Source organism: Salvia hispanica, chromosome 3 (assembly GCF_029641045.1).
Source record: "Salvia hispanica isolate PSC_SH4W2 chromosome 3, Shi_PSC_v1, whole genome shotgun sequence".
Taxonomy (NCBI): Eukaryota; Viridiplantae; Streptophyta; class Magnoliopsida; order Lamiales; family Lamiaceae; genus Salvia; species Salvia hispanica.
Window position 1 is genome coordinate 48,701,694 of NC_142694.1, and position 19,639 is coordinate 48,721,332.

Genomic DNA, 19,639 nt, shown 5'->3' on the forward strand with positions numbered 1-19,639 from the left:
AAAATACATTAGATAAATATTCTAATACTATTTGTGAAAATACATTAGATAAATATTCTAATTCAAATGTCTCTTAATCTTTGTTTTAATTATATTATTCTTTTTTATTTCATTTGTATTTCTATTTCCATTTTTTTTTAATTTTTGCAATTTTTTTTAATTGTTGAGTATTAATTTAAAATATACATATTTTTTTGTTTAATTAAATTCAAATTTTAATGAACTTGATATTTTATTCAAATTGTAAATTTAATTTAATTAGATTTATAGTAAATAAATTGTATAGAAAGAAAAATAAATCAAAACTAAATGTGATGCCATAAATATAGATAAATAGTTTATGCAAAGATCATGGGTTATAGATATTGTTTCTTAAAAAAAATGCAATTAAAAAGTAATGTGATGCCATAAATATGATGAGAATGAATCGATATTATGACCGAATATGTCTTATCCAACAAAGAACAATGATGAGATAAAATAGCTTGATACTACAAATATATATAAGGGGACGTGATCAAATGAAAATTTTAAATATAGTACAAACTCAAAACTATGATCTGAATTATTGAAAAATGTCAACAGATCACAAAAAATCATCAATATGAAAATGTTAACAGAATTTCAACGGTAGTCAATGATTGATGTTGTGTTGATATTGTGTTGATATTGTGTAGACATTAAAATCTTGAAATATTACACTGTGTTGATATTGTATTGAAACTGTGTTGAAATTGTGTTGAGCAGTTTTAAGTTTGTACAATATATAAGTTTGCATTTTATCCCTACCGATAATTATTCTGACCGAATGGACTTATCTAACAGAGAATAAAGAGAAATTTAATATATGGGCCCATGGTCCTATTGATAAAACTGGTTAAATGGTCTCTAGTTCACCTTTATCTATAAATTAGAAAAACAAGTTCCTTTTAGAATTGTTTGATAATCTTTAATTTTCTATTTATTTATCAGTATAGGAAAAGAACTCAATTCCTTTTAGATTTGTGAGTGACTGACGTATCAAGACTAATAAATACTTGACTGTTCAGTTTGTTGCAAGTATGGAACTCTCCCAAAATTCTCCATCTCTATCACCATATCCTTTTCTTAAAGCTTAATCTCTCTCTTCGACGATAGCCTGTTTGAAGATATCTCAAGGTGACACACAATCTTCTTCCAAAAACACTCGGGCGATCCAACAAAATTAAGGTTAGTTTTATGTATTTACAGATAAGTTAACCTTCACTTCAACTAAGTCTGAACATATACACATTGCAAAAAAAATTGAATGCGAGTATGTGTAAAAATAATAACGTTTCGTGACATTAATGGTCAATAAATCGTTTTCTTTCGCAGGCACACTTTTTTAGAAAAATAGATAATGGTTTCGATCTGCAAGTAAACACCAAATTAGCAGATTTTAGATTTGCTAATATTTAAAATAATTCAGATTTAATTTATCTATTGGAATCCGGATCACTATCAGATTGATTCATATTAAATTTCGTATCTATGTTTTGTCGTAATTATATTCAATAGGTTCAAATATTTACATAGGATTTATTTTCTGATCATGAAGATTTACGATATAGTCAAAGAGATCCGAAATAATTAATCTACATTAATTCATTGACTTTAAAGACTAAATCCATTTTTTCTTCCATATTGAATAATTTTACTTATTTGCAACTCATTTTGCAGCAACTTGACGAAATATCCTTGCAATACACCTCTATTTGGACGTGTGTCATAAATTCATGTGTTGAAAAGAAAACTCTCTGAAACTTCTCATTTCAAACTGTGTGAACTGAAGTCAACTAAAAACAAGTTGAATTTTGGCATTTTGCAACTCTCAATTAGTTGCAGCCAATGTTCCTCAATTTTTTCTTTCTGTTTTAAGTATAAGTATATCTGAAGTGTGATGATTTCTTGAATTGTGATGCAGCAAAATTAAAGTGCTAAGAAAAAATTGTTTGTAAAAAAAAATGGCATCGAATGGAACAATAAAGTGTGCAGCGCCAATGAAGGCAACTTCTAATGGAGTCTTCCAAGGAGACGATCCTCTCGATTACGCGCTCCCTCTTCTTATAGTGCAGATATGCCTCGTCGTTGTGCTCACCCGAGTGCTCGCCTATTTCCTAAGGCCGTTGAGACAACCGCGCGTCGTTGCTGAGATTATTGTGAGTGTTCTTGCTCTTTCCTTTTGTTGCAATCACAACCACCACCACATGATGATGATATTCCTAGTATATTCCCATTATGTGTGTGTGGGTTATAGCACTTTTTTTTGTTAACTTTTAAGGAAAACCTTCTTTAGTCCCTTTTCTCATATCTTTACTTCACAACCCTTGCTTTTTTATGTAGTGTGTAGTGCTTGGGATTTTTTTATTCCCACCATTGGTTTGGTTCCTTCTAAATAGAAGTAGTTAAAATTGAACTTTTTAGATGCCCCTTTTAGCCAAAACTGAAGTAGCTGAGATTCCAAGAATAATTTTATTCACATGCTCTGTAGTGCCTTTTCTCATGATGTCTATGTGAAACTCAGAGTTGAAGCTAGAATCACGGTGGACTCGAACCTGATACCTTTGGTCTCGGACATTAACCATATTATCACTAGAACAATTATGGATTGGAGCCTGATTTTTATGTGTTGAAGCATTTGTTACGTACTCTAATTGAAACTTGGAAAATATCAATTGCAAAAAAAACCAATTAAGTAACACTGGTATAACAAATTGAAATTAAATATGATTTTGGCAGGGAGGAATAATCTTAGGTCCATCAGTTTTAGGCCGGAATGAGAAGTATCTCCACACCATTTTCCCAGAACGGAGCCTCACAGTGTTGGACACCGTCGCCAATCTCGGCCTCCTCTTCTTCCTCTTCCTCGTTGGCCTCGAAATTGACCCAGCATCTCTCCGTAGGACCGGGAAAGCAGCCCTCAGCATCGCCCTAGCCGGAATCACTCTCCCATTCGCTCTTGGCATCGGCACATCATTCGTGTTCAGAGCCACCATCTCCACGGGCGTAAGCCAGGCCCCGTTTCTCATATTCATGGGTGTCGCCCTCTCCATCACCGCCTTCCCGGTCTTGGCGCGCATATTGGCCGAGCTGAAGCTGCTAACCACCGATGTAGGCCGGATGGCCATGTCCGCTGCTGCTGTCAACGACGTTGCTGCTTGGGTTTTACTCGCTCTGGCCATCGCCTTGTCAGGCACGGGCCATTCCCCCCTAGTGGCCGTGTGGGTGTTCCTGTGCGGGTCCGGGTTTATAATCCTGTGCATATTTGTTGCGCCCCCGGTTTTTAAATGGATGTCACAACGCTGCCCCGAGGGGCAGCAAGTGGACGAGGTATACATTTGTGCTACATTAGCTGCTGTTTTGGCGGCCGGATTTGTGACCGATGCTATTGGGATCCACGCGCTTTTTGGGGCGTTCGTCCTCGGTGTTCTCGTCCCTAAGCACGGAGCCTTCACCGGTGCACTTGTCGAAAAGGTCGAGGATCTCGTCTCGGGTCTGTTTCTTCCCCTGTATTTCGTGTCGAGTGGTTTGAAGACGAATGTGGCAACCATTCAAGGGGCTAATTCATGGGGGCTCCTCATCTTAGTCATATTCACAGCTTGCTTGGGAAAAGTCATTGGCACTGTTGTGGTCTCTCTCTTATGTAAGATCCCTTTCAAGCAGGCTGTAACTCTTGGATTTTTGATGAACACCAAAGGTTTAGTGGAGCTAATTGTCTTAAACATTGGGAAAGACAGGGGAGTTTTGAATGATCAAACATTTGCAATTATGGTGTTAATGGCATTGTTCACAACTTTCGTCACGACGCCAATTGTCGTGACGATATACAAGCCGGCTCGGATGGCGACATCCGAGTACAAGCGGCGGGTGATACAGAAAAAGGAGACGGAGCAGAACTCTCAGCTCCGTCTCCTGATCTGTTTCCACAGCACAAGGAACATAGCATCCTTGATCAACCTCATGGAGGTGTCGCGTGGCACGGGGAACAAACACGGCCTCCGTGTCTACGCGATGCACATGATGGAGCTTTCGGAGAGATCCTCCGCCATAGTGATGGTGCACAAGGGGAGGAGCAACGGGATGCCGTTTTGGAACCGGAACCGTAAATCCGACCCGAACCAAGTCGAAATCGCCTTTGAGGCGTTTGAGCAGCTGAGCCACGTCTCGGTCCATCCTGCGACCGCCATGTCGGCCATGTCGAGCATGCACGTCGACATATGCAACGGGGCCGCCAGGAAGAAGGCGGCGATGATCGTGCTCCCGTTCCACAAGCACCAGAGGCTGGACGGGCGGCTCGAGACGACCCGGTCCGATTTCAGGCAGGTGAACCGGAGGGTTCTCGAGCACGCCCCGTGCTCGGTCGCGATATTCGTTGACCGAGGACTGGGCGGGAAGGCCTACGTGGCCGCGAGCAACGTTGACTACACGGTCGCGACCTTTTTCTTCGGTGGACCCGATGATCGGGAGGCTCTGTCGTACGGGGCCCTCATGGCGGAGCACCCCGGGATAAGGTTCAACGTTGTACGCTTCGTCGTGGACCCCGGCCTGGCCGGAGATGCTATCCGGGTGGACTTGGGTGAGCGGGACGGCTCGGTGGAGGCTAAATCAGAGGATGAGGAGTTATTGAAGGAGAAAGTGAGGAAGAATGGATCGATTAGATTGGAAGAGGTGGTGGTGAGGAATGCGGCGGAGGCGGTGGAGGCAATGCGAGGGCATGATCGGTGCAATCTGTTTGTGGTGGGGAGAATGCCGGAGGGGCAACTGGCGGCGGCTCTTAAGAGCCACAACGACTGCCCTGAGCTTGGACCGGTTGGGAATTTGCTGATTTCGTCGGAATTCTCGACGGTTCCGTCGGTGCTGGTGGTGCAGCAGTATCGGGTGCAGCTGACTGGTGACTCGCTTCATTCGCTTAGGATAGCAGATGAGTCGTCGGATTAATTGATTTGCAATAATTGTGCAAAGTTTGTTACCATATAAGATGGTATGTATGTTATTTGTTGACATTAGAATTTCTAGTTGAAGATTAGTAAATATATTTTTCAAATTAGATATCCAAGTGATGGAAAATACAGAAGCTGAAATTTTTAGCATTCGTTTATTCATGATGTATAATGCAGCGGTTGATCACAAAGAAACAGATAGAGCTTGGAAATTGGATTGTTTTTAGGGTACTTGATTCATCGGGTCCATATACCTGTATGAAATAATCTGGCATCTAAAATATTTTTCGGATTGAGCATCGGGTGGAGAATCAAGCCAAATTTTGGGTGATGGGTATTTAATTTTTTTTGGATCGGGTACTCACAAGTACCCTATTTAGAGTTGTCAACGGGGCTGGACTGCCCGGCTCAGGCCCGGCCCACCAGTGAAATGAAGTGGGCCTAGGCTGGGCTCATCAGTTGAGATGGGCACCAATTGGGTCATTTTGTAAACCCAGGCCCTAGACCATCCGAAGCCCAGCCCAGACTCAGGACCGGCCCAGACCCAGCCCGTACTAGGCTCGGATCCATCAGAGGCCCACCTTCTATAATTAGTTTTTTTAATGTGATTAGGTGATTAATCACTAATAATATTATAATTCTCTATTTATGAATGTCATCTTGTGCACGAGAAATTTAAATTTTCTCTATATCATTCCAATATTTTGGATGTCTCCGAATGAACTCAAACCGTAATAGTTTAATATCAACATAAGTTTCCAACTAAATCATGAATGAAACATTCAATCTTGATTACATCTAATTTTTTTTTTATGATTTTTTTTATCCAAGATATAAAAAAGATGATTCCGAAATTTAAATTTAAGAATATTACGTATTCAAACCTTAATATATGATGATAATTATAGAATTCTTTAAATTTGTTAGTTAGTTCATATACTTATAGCTTTAAAAATACAAAATCAACCTATATGTCATCATCTACTAATAAAACTAACAATTGGTTATTCCTTTAGTTATACACTTACTGTTAAATAGAACAAAGAACATGAAAAAATTGTTGATACAAAGTCAATAAATGAACTTAAACACATTATTAAATTTAGATTTAGTTAATGAGATATAAAAATACAAGTTATATGTTTTATTTTGCATAAAATACATTTAGAATATCTTTAAAATACTTAAACAAAAAATTTAAACAAAGCTCAGCCCAGCCCGGGTCCACATGGCAAGTGAGTCTGGGCCGAGCCGGGCCTAGCAAAATTAGAAAAGGCCCGACCCAGCCCAGCCCGCCTCAGACATGGGTCTGGCCTGGGCTGGGCCGGCCCGGCCCACTTGTCATCTGACACCCCTAAAATCATTCACAATTACCATGAAATAATTTGAATGCGGCCCAGCCCACTTGTCATCTGACACCCCTAAAATCATTCACAATTACCATGAAATAATTTGAATTTTAATTAATCATTCATAAGGTTGTCAAATTAAGTTATACATTACGGCCAATTGTGTGTTTTCAGGTCGTATCTATGAGACTATGACACAAAACAACATAAAAATTATACTCTCTCATCATAACTCTAATGTCTAACCCCTATATTTTATCACTGAGTTTATGAGACCATGACTAATTAAGATATCCTATTCCAATAACTAAACAAACGCTAATAGAGTAATATCTAAATTAGTCATCCCATTGAGTCAATAATAACAATTACTACTAGACAAATCAAAAGTACCGTTGTAGCAGCACGCCTGGCAATTGGCATGGTATGTTGGGTAAATATAACACAAAAATTGGAAGTTGTCTCTGATAGCCTATCATTATATATCCCAATGATCAACTACTCCTTATTTAAAATGAAACACATTTGCAACCATGGACCACATTAATACTATTGGATAATTTATAACTGAAAAAGTAACACGCCATTTTATAATTATATTATATTCACTTCTTGCACAAGTCATACATCATTTTGAGGAAATGGGGGGTCAAAAAATGACACCAGCCTTAATCCAAGAGGTACAAAACATATATTCTACAGATATATATTAATCTCCAAAGTCATTGCTTGCATTAATTGTAGTATTATGTTGGATTGCAAGATTCTCCACATTCAAAGGTGGCTATTGTCAACTAATTCATAGTAGATCTTAATTATTTATTGCTTTGAACCTTCTCTGTATTATTCGTTTTTTTTATATTAATCGAAACCGCTAGCTAGTTGTATTGGAAACATGAAATAAAAGGTCAGGAAGTGATTTTTTTTATTTCTAACATGATATTATTGTTAAGTTGATATATGGGTATATCAATGACACAGTGTTAAGTTATTAAAAATTATTTTTGGTGTTGATTTTGTTTTGCATTGACAAAAACAAAACAAATGTTGCTACCCAGGATCGAACTGGGGACCTTTAGTGTGTAAGACTAACGTGATAACCACTACACCATAGCAACTAATGTGACAAAGCAGTCTTCCATTAAAATTATCACAGTTATTGTATTAGCAATTTATAAATTTTGAGATACTATTTGTATTGGAAATGAAAATAGATCTAAATATTCCGTGAGAAATAAAAATATTTTGGTTCATTTTTAAAATTTCCTAAACTTTAGAAACTGAAGTCCCTATCTATTTACGCAAGGAGAAATACGGAACCATCTTAATATTTAATCATTTGTTCGTTCTTAAAATACCGGAATTTTTTTTTATTAAAAATAGTACATCCTCCTTTCCTTGTTAATAGAAATATTTTATTTTTTACGAAGTTTAAGAATAGTGTTAAATGAAAGAGAAAATAAAGTAAGAGAGACGAAGAGATATTTTTTACCAAAAATAAAAATGACACAATAATTCTAAAATTTTCCAAAATAGAAAATACTCTATTAAAATGGAATTGGAAGGGGAGTATCGATCAATATGACAACATATCCATTGAAAAAGTAAATAGTACACAATTAATTAGGGAAAAAACACTTTTCAATAAGCTAATTATTGAAGCTTCATTAATGTTATTTTCAAAGAAAGGGAAAAAGAGCTAATTGCGTACACGTACTGAAGGTCGATAAACACATTGACCAATTAAATTACTAGTACAGTAGTACTCCGTCTTTCCTCCATTGTTAGTCCACGGGTTTTAAGTATAAAGAAAAGTGAATTGGAATGGTTGTTGGGATTTGATCTCATTTTCATATACTAGCCGATTTGGCACGGGGTTTAAGATATATAGTGGAAATTGGGTTGAAAAAATTAATAGAATGTGAGTCCTACAATATTAATTTTATACTATCTCTGTTCATCAAAATTTGTCTCATTTTTCCATTTCCGTCCGTCCCCAAAAATTTGTCTCATTTCACTTTTACCATTTTTGGTAGTGGACCTCATATTCCACTAACTCATTCCTACTCACATTTTATTATAAAACTAATATATAAAAGTAGGACTCACAATCCACTAACTTTTTCAACTCACTTTCTATTACATTTCTTTAAACCCGTGTCGGGTCAAAGTGGGACAAATTTTGGTGGACGGAGGTAGTAATATAATGTGAGTTAAATGAGTTAGTCAAGTATAAAAAGTAGTAAAAAGTAAGAGTGTCAATTAATAAGTGACGGAAGAAAAAAGAAAATTGGTGTCAATTAATGGGGACGGAGGGAGAATTAATTGTATAATAAATTGTGAGTGGAATATCGAGTTAGTGGAATGTGATGTCTACTTATCATTTATAATAAATAGTGAAATTGGACAATATATGGGGAGGTAAGAAAATGGCAAAAGTGGACAAAAACTAGGGGAATGGAGGGAGTATATTTTATTTATGTTTGTGTCTAACTATTCCTTCCGTCCTTCTTTAACCGAGTCATATTTCTGTTTGAGTTGTCTCACTGTAGCTGAGTGATTTGTTTTTTTGGGCAAAAAAATAACACATTTCTTATCTTTTGTTTTACTTTATCTTACTTTATTCTCTCATTCTTTCTATTTTCCTGCTTTATTCAGTCTTTACTTAAATCTAGGGCTGGGAAAAAATACCGAAATACCGAAATACCGGCCTTATCGTATCGAAAAAATATCGAAAATACCGAATTTTCGGTATACCGTGACTTTCGGTACGGTATGATACCTTACCGGAATCTTCCGGTAAGGTAACAGTATGAATTTTCAAATACCGCGGTATACCGTTGCATACCGAAATTCGGTATATACCGTAAATTAAGGTATATACCGTAAACTAAGGTATATACCACAAAAATATAAACACAATTATATATAAAATATATTTTATATATTTTTAAATTGTAAAATCTATTGTGAAATATAAATATAATTATGAATAAATTATATTTAATTTATTTTTAAAATTATAAAATATAAATAATATTCTAAATACTCTAATTTTCTATTTTAATTGATGTTGAAAGTCAGGTATACCGCAAAAGTAAAGTATACCGAACTTCGGTACGGTATACCGAAAATGAGGTATGGTATCGGTATGGAAATTCGCCATACCGAAAATAAGGTATACCGAAGTTCGGTATACCGAAAACTTTGGTAAGGTAAAGGTATGACTTTTTCGCATACCGTATTTACGGTAAGGTATATGGTATGGTGGTTTCGGTAAGGTATACCTTACCTACCCACCCCTACTTAAATCACTTAACACAAATATTTTTCTTAATTTTCATGCCGAAACGAAATGTCTCTAGCACAAAGAGACGGAGTATAAGCATGTCCAATTTTGATTCCATCTCTAGTGTGTACTACTTCTGAGGTTGTTACGTTCATTCAAACACGATTTACTGCTTTGTATGTAATCTACGTATTTCATCATTTTTGTTACTCCGATAGAGGTACATTGATATCCTGAAACACTATTTTATCACAAAGAAGTTAATTTGTTTTCAACCCGAAAATATATACATGAAATACAAGATTACATTAATGAAAAGAACAAATCTTGCTACAAACTCCTAAACAAGATAGTTCGCTGCTTATTCACAACCTTTATCTCACACGATTGATCAACTCCTCACATCAAAGCTTTCATTCAGAATCATAGTCATCCATTCTCGACGCTGCCTCATCTTCTTGCAAAGACTTCAACGAATGCCCGCTCAACTGGCTCCGATACTGCTGCATCACCAGCACCGACGCCGTCGTCGACAGCTCCGCCGAAATCAGCAGATTCCCAATCGGCCCCAGCTCCGGACACTCACTCTTCTTCTTCATCGCCGCCGCCAGCTCCCCCTCCGAAATCCTCCCCACCAAAAACAAATTACAACTCTTATGCGCCCGCATCACCTCCACCGCCTCCGCCGCATCCTTCACCACCGCCTCCTCATACTTAATCGACCCGTCCTTCCCCGCCCTTTCCTTAAAACCCGAGATGAACTCCTCGTCGCCCGACCTCGACTCGAACCTGTCAATATCATCGCTAATAATATCCACCTTCACAGAGCTTCCGCCGTGCGATTCTGCATAGAATCGCACGGCGTTCAACCTGACGCCGGGGTGCTCCGCCATGAGCGCCCCGTACGCTAGCGCCTCGCGGTCGTCGGGCCCGCCGAAGAAAAAGGCCGTTATCGCGTAGTCCACGTTGCTGGCGGGGACGTGGGCCGCCCCGCCCAGGCCGCGGTCCACAAGGATCGCGACCGAGCAAGGGGCCCACTCGAGGACGCGCCGGTTGACGTGGCGCATCTCCTCCCGAGTGGTCTCCAAGTGGCCATCGAGCCTCTGGTGCTTGTGGAAGGGCAGCACGACCACGGAGGCGCGCTTCGCCTCCGCGGCGCTGCAGATGTCCTCGTGCATCGTCGTCAACGGCGAGATGGCCGTGGTCGGCCGGATGGACACGTGGCTGAGCTGCTGGAAGGCCTCGAACGCGACGACGACCTGCGTCGAATCGGTCGCCTTCTCCTTGCTGAAGAAGGGGATCCCGTTGTTCCTAGCCTTGTGCACCATGAGAATCGCGGAAGATCTCTCGGAGAGCTCGGTTAGGTGCATTGCGTAGACGCGGAGGCCGCCTCGCCTCCCCGTCCCGCGCGAGACCTCCATCAGATTAATCAGCGTAGGAAGCGTCCGGGTGCTCTGGAAGCAAGCCATGATACGTAGTTGTGTATTGCACTCCTTTCTCTGGATGGTCCTGTGCTTGTACTCGGCCGTGGCCACCCGAGCCGGCTTGTATATCGCTATGACCACCGGCGTGGTGATGAACGTTGTGAACAAGGCCATCAGCACCATGATAGCGAAAGCTTGGTCGTTGAGGACTCCGCGATCCTTCCCAATGTTGAGCACGATAAGCTCCACAAGTCCCTTCGTGTTCATCAAGAAACCGAGCGTGAGGGCCTCCTTGAAAGAGACCTTACACAGCATCGAAGCCACCACCGTGCCAAAGATCTTCCCCGCGCACGCGGTGCAGATCACTAGCACGAGGAGGCCCCAAGACTGCGCGCCTTGGATAGTGGCTACGTTCGTCTTGAGCCCGCTCGAGACGAAGTAGAGCGGCAAGAAAATACCGGAAACAAGATCCTCAACCTTCTCCACCAGAGCCCCAGCGAGCGGGCCTTCTTTCGGTACGAGAACACCAACCACAAAGGCTCCGAACAAGGCATGGATTCCGATTGTGTCCGTCACCAGTGAAGCCGCCAGTACAACACCTAGAGTAGCGCAGACGTATATCTCGTCAACCGGCTCGCCCTCAGGGCATCGGCGCGCCACCCATTTGAAAACAGGTGGGGCCACCAGGATGCAGAGAAAGACGAAGGCGAAGCCGCATAAGAAGACCCATAGAGAGACGAGAGGGGAGCGGCCGGTGCCGGATAAGGCGATGGCAAGAGCGAGTAAAACCCAAGCGGCCACGTCGTTGACTGCAGCAGCGGACATGGCCATCCGGCCTACGTCCGTTGTTAGCAGCTTCAGCTCGGCCAATATGCGTGCCAAGACCGGGAAGGCGGTGATGGAGAGGGCGACGCCCATGAATACGAGAAAGGGGGCGGGCTTTGCATCGGAGGAGATGGTGGCTTTGAAGGCGAATGAGGTCCCGATTCCGAGAGCGAATGGAAGGGTGATTCCTGCCAGAGCGATGCTCATGGCTTTCTTCCCGGTGCGTTTGAGTGATTTTGGATCTAACTCGAGTCCCACCAGGAATAGGAAAAATAGGAGACCCAAATTGGCAATGGTGTCTAGAACTGTGAGGCTCTTGGCTGGGAATACAGCATGCAAATATTTCTCGTTGCGGCCTAAAGCTGATGGCCCTAGTAGAACTCCACCCTACGCACATCGTATCAAGTTAGTAACTGAAACGTGAGGCCTACTTATCATTTACCGTGTGTTATATTAAAATTGAAGAGAAAAGTGTGCGTGTGTGTTGTCCTGGTAGAGTGATTAATTTCTGCGGCCAAAGGTCTCAGGTTTGAGTCCACCATGACACGGCCTTTAAATTTCTGTTCATTTATCAATTAAAAAAATATGAAGAGGAAGAAAACATACTATGATTTCAGCGATGACACGTGGCTGGCGGAGTGGGCGGAGAAGATAAGCAAGGGCTCGGGTGAGGAGCAAGACGAGGCATATCTGTATGATGAGCAGGGGAAGCGCGTAGTGAAGAGGATCGTCGCCTTGGAATACGCCGTTGGATGTCGCTTTCATAGGCGTTATACATTTGGTGGCGTTAGGAGCCATTCTATACACTTACTTGCACCTACACCAAGTCATCACCAACACATTATATCAAAGAGTGTTATATATAACGCTTAATGGTATGAGCTTACAAGAAATTAAGGGGATAAAGAAAAGTGTTAGCAAAGAATGAATAATTGTCATATGGTTCATTTTGACTCGAATTAGTACGTACCTCCACTAGTTCTAGCCTTAATTTACAAGAAATTTCCAAGGAAAAGTGTGACACGACATGATCGATTATACTATATCTAATTATTCTTACCATTGATTGCCTTCTTATCATTTTCTATTCAAGGTCCAGGAAAAATTGTACACATATTTGGAATGTTAGTGGGGAAAGAGTGAAAAAAACGAGTTAAGTTTTACTCAAGAAACAATACTGAATTACTAGTAGTGGTTACTTATAAATGATTTTGAAAATTAACCAGTGATTCATAAGCATGTGGATAATACGAGTTTTCGTATTACCATTTTCTAGTTGTCAGTCCTATGTCATATCTTATGTGATTAATAAATGTGATCTGAACCCAATATTAATGGTCACATATTACAATATTGGTTATCAATCGACAATTCAGAATGGATATTTTTAATGACGATGTTAATATTTTATATTTTTCTCATGAAATGTTTCCTCTAGTAATAAGCTCGCGAAGGATTTACCTAATCATATCAAGTAATCTATTCGCATACACTAATTAGTTATGCAAAGATCGAACTACCCAATTACTTTACTCGTACAGGCAATTGGCCAACCTAATTTCTGAAAATCAAAATTTTCTATATTCTTGAAATATAGTAATTCAACGGTATATATCACGTTCCCGACATCTTTTTAAATTAAATAATGACCCAAAAGAATTACGTGTATAAATTTAATTAGAAACTTCCAAATTCTATGTTTTTGAAATACTAATATTTTTTCTTATCCAAAGTGTCACAATTCCGCACTAAGGAATCCCGGAATATATAAAATACTATCTGATAATTAAGAAGTGTATCTTTAATTAAAATAAATAGAGTTGAATGAAAAATAAAATATACTGCAATCATGGGAGAATATTCTCCACGCAGAACATGGGAATTTCCATAAAAGGCTGTCACCTAAATATCACATGAAACTCCAAAAATTCCATAACTGGCTCCTCTCACACACACACACATACACATTTCTATAAGTATATATATAGATATTGAGAGAGAATTAGAAACCTTAACAATGGAAATGTAGGGGAAAGACTGCACAAGACTTGCCCCTTGATTTGCTGAAGGAAAAAGGGTAGTGTTCCAAAGATAGCGGAAGAATGATATATTATGCTTAGAGATAGAGATAGAGAGAGATGAGTAGAATTGCTTATCAATTAAACTGCTACTTATAGAGAGGGAGAGAAGTGGTCTTGCTAATCATGCACTAAAAAATTAACATGACTTTTGCAATTGTTTAAAAGGCTATGTTTGGATAAACCTCCCCTTTTAAATTGAACCCTCTTTTTAGTCAACTTCGATATTAGTACCAAATTTAGTAAACACATTCTATTGTGTTAAATGGTTTTTTTTGGTAAATACATTATCCTTGCATTATGGCAGTTATAATATAATAATAAAATATTTTTAAAATTACACATAGCGATGTTACTCCCTTTGAAAAATATAACATTATATCATGACTAGTGGAAATTGTCTCATTTATATCACAATTCAAACATACATCAGTAAACCATGAATATAAATATATAGTAAGAACATAGATAATGGACTAATCTCCAACAAACCTTAACGCGACACATATACAAATCATATAAACATAGAGGACATAAATGAAGGCGGCGAAAAACTTAAACCTCTATCAAGTCAACTTTTTTTTGTTTAGTCTTCAAATTTATTTCATAATTTTTCTAAAAGTATTACTCCATATAAAAGATAAGAGCAACATTAATCATCTAAATTACCTAAAAAAATATTTTCGACTAAAATTTAGAACATAGTCTGTAATAATTTTTTATGCGTCAACTTTGCATATAAATAACAATAATTACATGCACCACACATAAATAATCGATATGCTTAACAAGTTGAGCTTATGAAATTGTTCAATTCAAGCTATTATACGTAATGCCTCGTCGGACTGGATCACATAATTGCCTCGGAGTCTCGATGGAATATATAACTCCATAATTGAAGGTCATAAATTGAAATTATAAATATATTAGGTGAAATTGAACGAGTTTGTCAATGCACCTTTACGTATAGCTAGGGGTATTCATAATTTGATTAGGCGGAAAATTGGGTTTGATTTACTATTTGATAAAATATAATTTGGTTTATCTCTGATTTTAAAAAAAGGTAAATCAAACCAAATCCTAAACTATCATCTGTTTGTGGTTTTAGGAACGGGTTGCTAACTATCATCTGTTGTGGTCGCTAATTATCTTAAATTGCTAATGGCTAATTATATTGTCAATAGTCTATGTTATATTCTCTTCGTCCACTCAAATAAACCATTTTTATTTTTGGAAATGTCTCACTCTAAAGATATATTTCTAAATATAGAAACATCACTTTCTTTCTTTTTTTCCTCTCTCTTAGTTTATTCTCTCCACTTAACTCACAAAACAACACTACATAAAATCCGTGTTGTTATAAAAATGCTCCACTTAGAATGAGACGGAGGGAGTAGATGTCAACTTGTTCGAAGTACATTTAACATTGTTTGTTTTGATTATTATATTTAGTTTGTTTTTCTATATTATAAAATGTTATTGAGATTTTTAATTTCACAAAATTAATAAAAATCAAAGCTTGATTTGTTCGTTTCCTTTATAACTTTAAGTAATGAATAAAATAACAATTCGATCTTTGATTTTGTGAATTTTGTCAAATTTAAAATCTCAATAAAATTTTTGAATGTGCAAGAATCAAAATAAGTAAAACTCAAAACGAATAATATTAAATGTCTAATGATTAGCAATATTTCACACATATTTATAATGCTTGGGATACAATAATATCCTAGTGAAATAGATTCAATCAAATCTAATACTTCATCAAACCCATTATAAGCTATGTATATTCCCTTTTAGGTCATCCTATATATCTCACTTTTATTTTCATCCCCTTTCAATTTTTTTTTTCTGTACTTTTTTCTCTTTATTTAACCGCTAAACATCACCGTTAAAAACCTGTTCCCACAATAAATATCTCATATGTCATGAGACAAAGAGAGAAAAAGATATGATAAAATAGAATATCCTATGGATATTCTTTGAGAGAATAGGTGGATAATGGTCGTATCATAAATAGAAGGTTTAGTACAGGTAGAAAAAGAGTAATTAATTAATCCTTTCACAGCAATACGATTTGACCGGGAATCCAGCTGAATCACCTGCAACTTGGGTAGATTCAGTTAGCCATGGTAGCACGTCTATGCAGTATACATCACAATAACTAATTTTTATAATTGTTGATTAGTAAGTTTAATAGTACAAGTCAATGATGTGATGATGCACGATCTGTCGTAAACAGGGATATTCAGTTCATTAGATTTTGGGTCAGTCCTACTTAATTAATTACTCCCTTCGTCCCGGCTAAAATTATACATTCCTTAGCCGACACAGAATTTTATGAGTTATTGATTAAAGTGTTTAATTGGAGAGAGAAGAGGTGGTATAAGCATTAAAATAGAGAGAGAAAGAAAGATAAATATTTTAATAGGAGGGGAAAAAATGGTTGAGTGTATTAATTGAACAGAGAAAGTTTCCAAAAAAGAAAATGTGTGATCATAGTTGGGACAAAATAAAAAGGTAAACGTGACATCTTAAGCGGGAGAATATTATAAAATTTTTGTAAAAAAGTTTCAAATACTCTTCTAATACGTCTTTATAGAGTTTTTCTATTTCAAAATAATTAGTTTAAGTTAAACAACCGTATTTCAGATTAACTGCCAAAGTATATTTTCTTATCAACCACTATTTTCAAATAATAAATAACCAAACAACAATTTTCGCTTTCCAATCATAGAGCTCTAAATATCAATCATTCGCCGCATTAAAATCATTATCTATAAGAAAAAATTAATACACTTCATACATGTAGGAAATAATAAAAATTGAAAACTTAAAAAGAAAAAAAAAAAAAACACCCCCTAATGTCTTTCTTCCATCTCAAATTATTGTGGCCTTTCCCATTTTTTAAATATTACAAATATTGATGTAGCTACCAAGAAGTGTTAGCTATGAGTTCATATTTTTAAATCAAGAGATTGATCATTCCATCAATTAAGTCATCCAAAAATATAATACTACTATGTTTCTAAAATACCAGTTAAGATCGAACTAATTTTCCCGTAGATAATTAAGTACTCGAAGCTATATCACTTCTCCATATTCACTTTTTAAACTAATGAAACATGTTTTAAATATTCACGTATGTATAGAATTTAAAGTTGTCAATAACCGAGAATTTCCTTAATAATAATGTTGCAATCTTAATAATGGCGTTTTAAGAGAAATGTATTTATTTCATTTGGTCAAAATTCTGATATGGTATTTTATATGATTATATTTGAGGAATACCTTTAGGCCATGTTTGGTTGACGGGAAAGTAAAGTTGGCAAGGAAAATGATTCCTGGGAAAATGAATCCCGGGAATATGATTCCTAGTAACTTTACTTTCCTGTGTTTGGAAAATATCAAGATTTTAAATTTATATTTAATTTAAACACCAAACTAAAAATATACTTATTATTTTTTATTTATAAAAAAGAATAATAACATAAATACTTAATAAAATATTAATTACAAATAATAATTATATTATTATATTTATTATTACAATGGATAGTTTAAATACGGATTATTTATCATAATATAAAATAATACATATAATTATAGTTTGAAATATTATACTCATTTATAATAATAATAATAATAATAATAATAATAATAATATTAATAATTAGTATTATAATTATAATATTTAAGGATGTTATAAGTGAATAAATTTAATAACTGAAAATTACACTATAACTTTATTGATTAATTATTAATTTATAATAATAATAATTATTATTATTTATCATACGATTTATATTATATAATTATATTTAAATTATTTAATAAATTATTAATTATTATTATGAATTATTATAAAATAAGTTATAATTATGATAATTTTAATCATAGTTATTTATTTTCTAAAATTAAGTAGTATGATTATATTAAATTATTTTTAAAATATTCTAAATAATAATAATAATAATAATAATAATAAAACTATACTATATTGCATTATATATGTAAGAATCCTAAAACTGGGAAAAAGAATAACTAAGAAAAGCTAGGATTCAGAATCCTGGAAAATTGTACTAACTTTCCTTGTTCTCGGATTCTGATTACTTTCCCAGTTTGATTAAAAACTGAAACAAACACAGGAATTTAAAATTTAAGGAATCAGATTACTTTCTCAGACAGAATCCTGACAACCAAACATGGCCTTAGTTTTAAATCCATGGGTGCATACAGATAGAAGATGCAGTTGACATGAAATTATTAACATTTTCGAAACGAAATGGTGCTGCTATTCGTTTTCAACCCGAGAGAAATTGGGGTTGGGCCGACGCATAATTTGAGAGCCCAACTAAGTAAGCTTTCACACAAAATATTGTTATGGAGTATTAAAATATCTACTAGTACTGAAAATTCTCCATTTTTTCTTTTTTTATAAATAAATATTATATAACAACACGCCAGTTATATTATATTGGGCTCCAAAACAAAGGATGAGCCCCACACATCAATATGAACAAGTGAAAATGATGGACCCGGTGTCAGAATGAATAAGTGAAAACAAGGAATCAACTCTAGTGTTATTTGAGTTATTTGAACAAGGAAACTGCTCTGATGTCATTGATTGATTGTATTTCTTGCTTATGATTCTAATGTAAATCATCCATTAAATAGGTATTACAATCAACTATACAAGGAATAACTAGAGTATCTAATAAATCAAATAAAATTGGAGTTGAATCTGCTATGATACCATCCATTGTATTTCTTGCTTATGATTCTTCTGTAAATCACCCATTAAATAGGTGTTACAATCAACTATAGAAGGAATAATATTAATCCATTTTTATCAGTATCAAATCTACTATAAGAGTATTATTGTGATTGATTCTTAAAATATTTTCCTTTTCTAACAATATTATTTATTATTTACTTCCATAAATGTAAGATTTGTGACTTGTTGGACAAATTCACTTATGTGGAAATCTAATTTTGGTGTGCTCTTTTCTTTATCCTCAAAAGAATCGGAACTATTACCACAAATTGATTTTGTTTTGAATTACAATATCGAATATTTAATTATTTTTGCATGCATTAAATCTATCAATAATAGGAAGTGCGAATGTTATCAAATATGTATGCCATTGCTAAGAAATTCTTGGCTAAGACTCCTCTAATTATTTTAATTAACTGTTATTTTTTTTTATAATGTGAACACGAATTTCTTGCTACTCTATTTATTTTTATTTGAGGCGTATTGATAAGAATTAAAAAGAGAAAAGATCTTTCTAAATAATTTACCACTAAATTACAAATATCCCACATCTCCTATTTCCATATAGTGTTCTTGTAACACCCAACTTTTGAACCCTAATTTCGAACCAAAACCCTGTGGAATATATTTCTTTTAAATGTCGTTACATTAGGTAAATAAATGAAACTTGTCGTAAAATATTCTTGCTTTGATGATTGCCTTAATTGAAGTTATAATTGTGTTGTTGTGTGAATCCAAGCTTGTTGCGAGTCGAGATGTCGGGAATAAAGTTTAATACTTTTGTTCTCGAACGAATAAAATAATTGTTGCTTAAGTGCTTGGAATAACATTAAGGCACTACATAAAAGGTTGTACGTGCTTGAATTGTGATATTAAAATCACAATTTTAATTCGTTAATCTCTGTTCTTAAGGACTATTTATATGACTCAGTTCCG

At 36.1% G+C, this 19,639-nt stretch overlaps 2 protein-coding genes and 1 non-coding gene across 5 annotated transcripts; 1 reads left to right on the forward strand and 2 right to left on the reverse strand.

Moving 5' to 3' along the window:
- Positions 1–1,009: 1,009 nt before the first annotated feature.
- LOC125211337 (cation/H(+) antiporter 18-like) lies at positions 1,010–5,606 on the forward strand. Of its 2 annotated transcripts, XM_048111071.2 has the most exons (3): positions 1,010–1,209; positions 1,946–2,180; positions 2,761–5,606. In XM_048111071.2, exons 2-3 carry the CDS (start codon positions 1,986–1,988, stop codon positions 4,957–4,959), a joined length of 2,394 nt encoding a protein of 797 aa, XP_047967028.2. In that variant the 5' UTR covers positions 1,010–1,209; positions 1,946–1,985; the 3' UTR covers positions 4,960–5,606. The 2 variants fall into 2 exon arrangements, with proteins under 2 accessions (XP_047967028.2, XP_047967027.2); XM_048111070.2 differs by lacking the exon at positions 1,010–1,209 and having other exon boundaries at positions 1,663–2,180.
- A 1,749-nt stretch (positions 5,607–7,355) lies between these two features.
- On the reverse strand, positions 7,356–7,428 carry TRNAV-UAC (transfer RNA valine (anticodon UAC)). Its single transcript has one exon. It is a non-coding gene; the product is annotated as a tRNA-Val (tRNA).
- Positions 7,429–9,859: 2,431 nt separating this feature from the next.
- LOC125212843 (cation/H(+) antiporter 18-like) lies at positions 9,860–13,973 on the reverse strand. 2 transcript variants are annotated; one of them, XM_048113118.2, is made up of 3 exons: positions 13,859–13,973; positions 12,455–12,665; positions 9,860–12,235 (listed from the first exon to the last, which is right to left on the reverse strand). In XM_048113118.2, exons 2-3 carry the CDS (start codon positions 12,644–12,646, stop codon positions 10,013–10,015), a joined length of 2,415 nt encoding a protein of 804 aa, XP_047969075.2. In that variant the 5' UTR covers positions 12,647–12,665; positions 13,859–13,973; the 3' UTR covers positions 9,860–10,012. The 2 variants fall into 2 exon arrangements, with proteins under 2 accessions (XP_047969075.2, XP_047969074.2); XM_048113117.2 differs by lacking the exon at positions 13,859–13,973 and having other exon boundaries at positions 12,455–12,725.
- Positions 13,974–19,639: the final 5,666 nt, after the last annotated feature.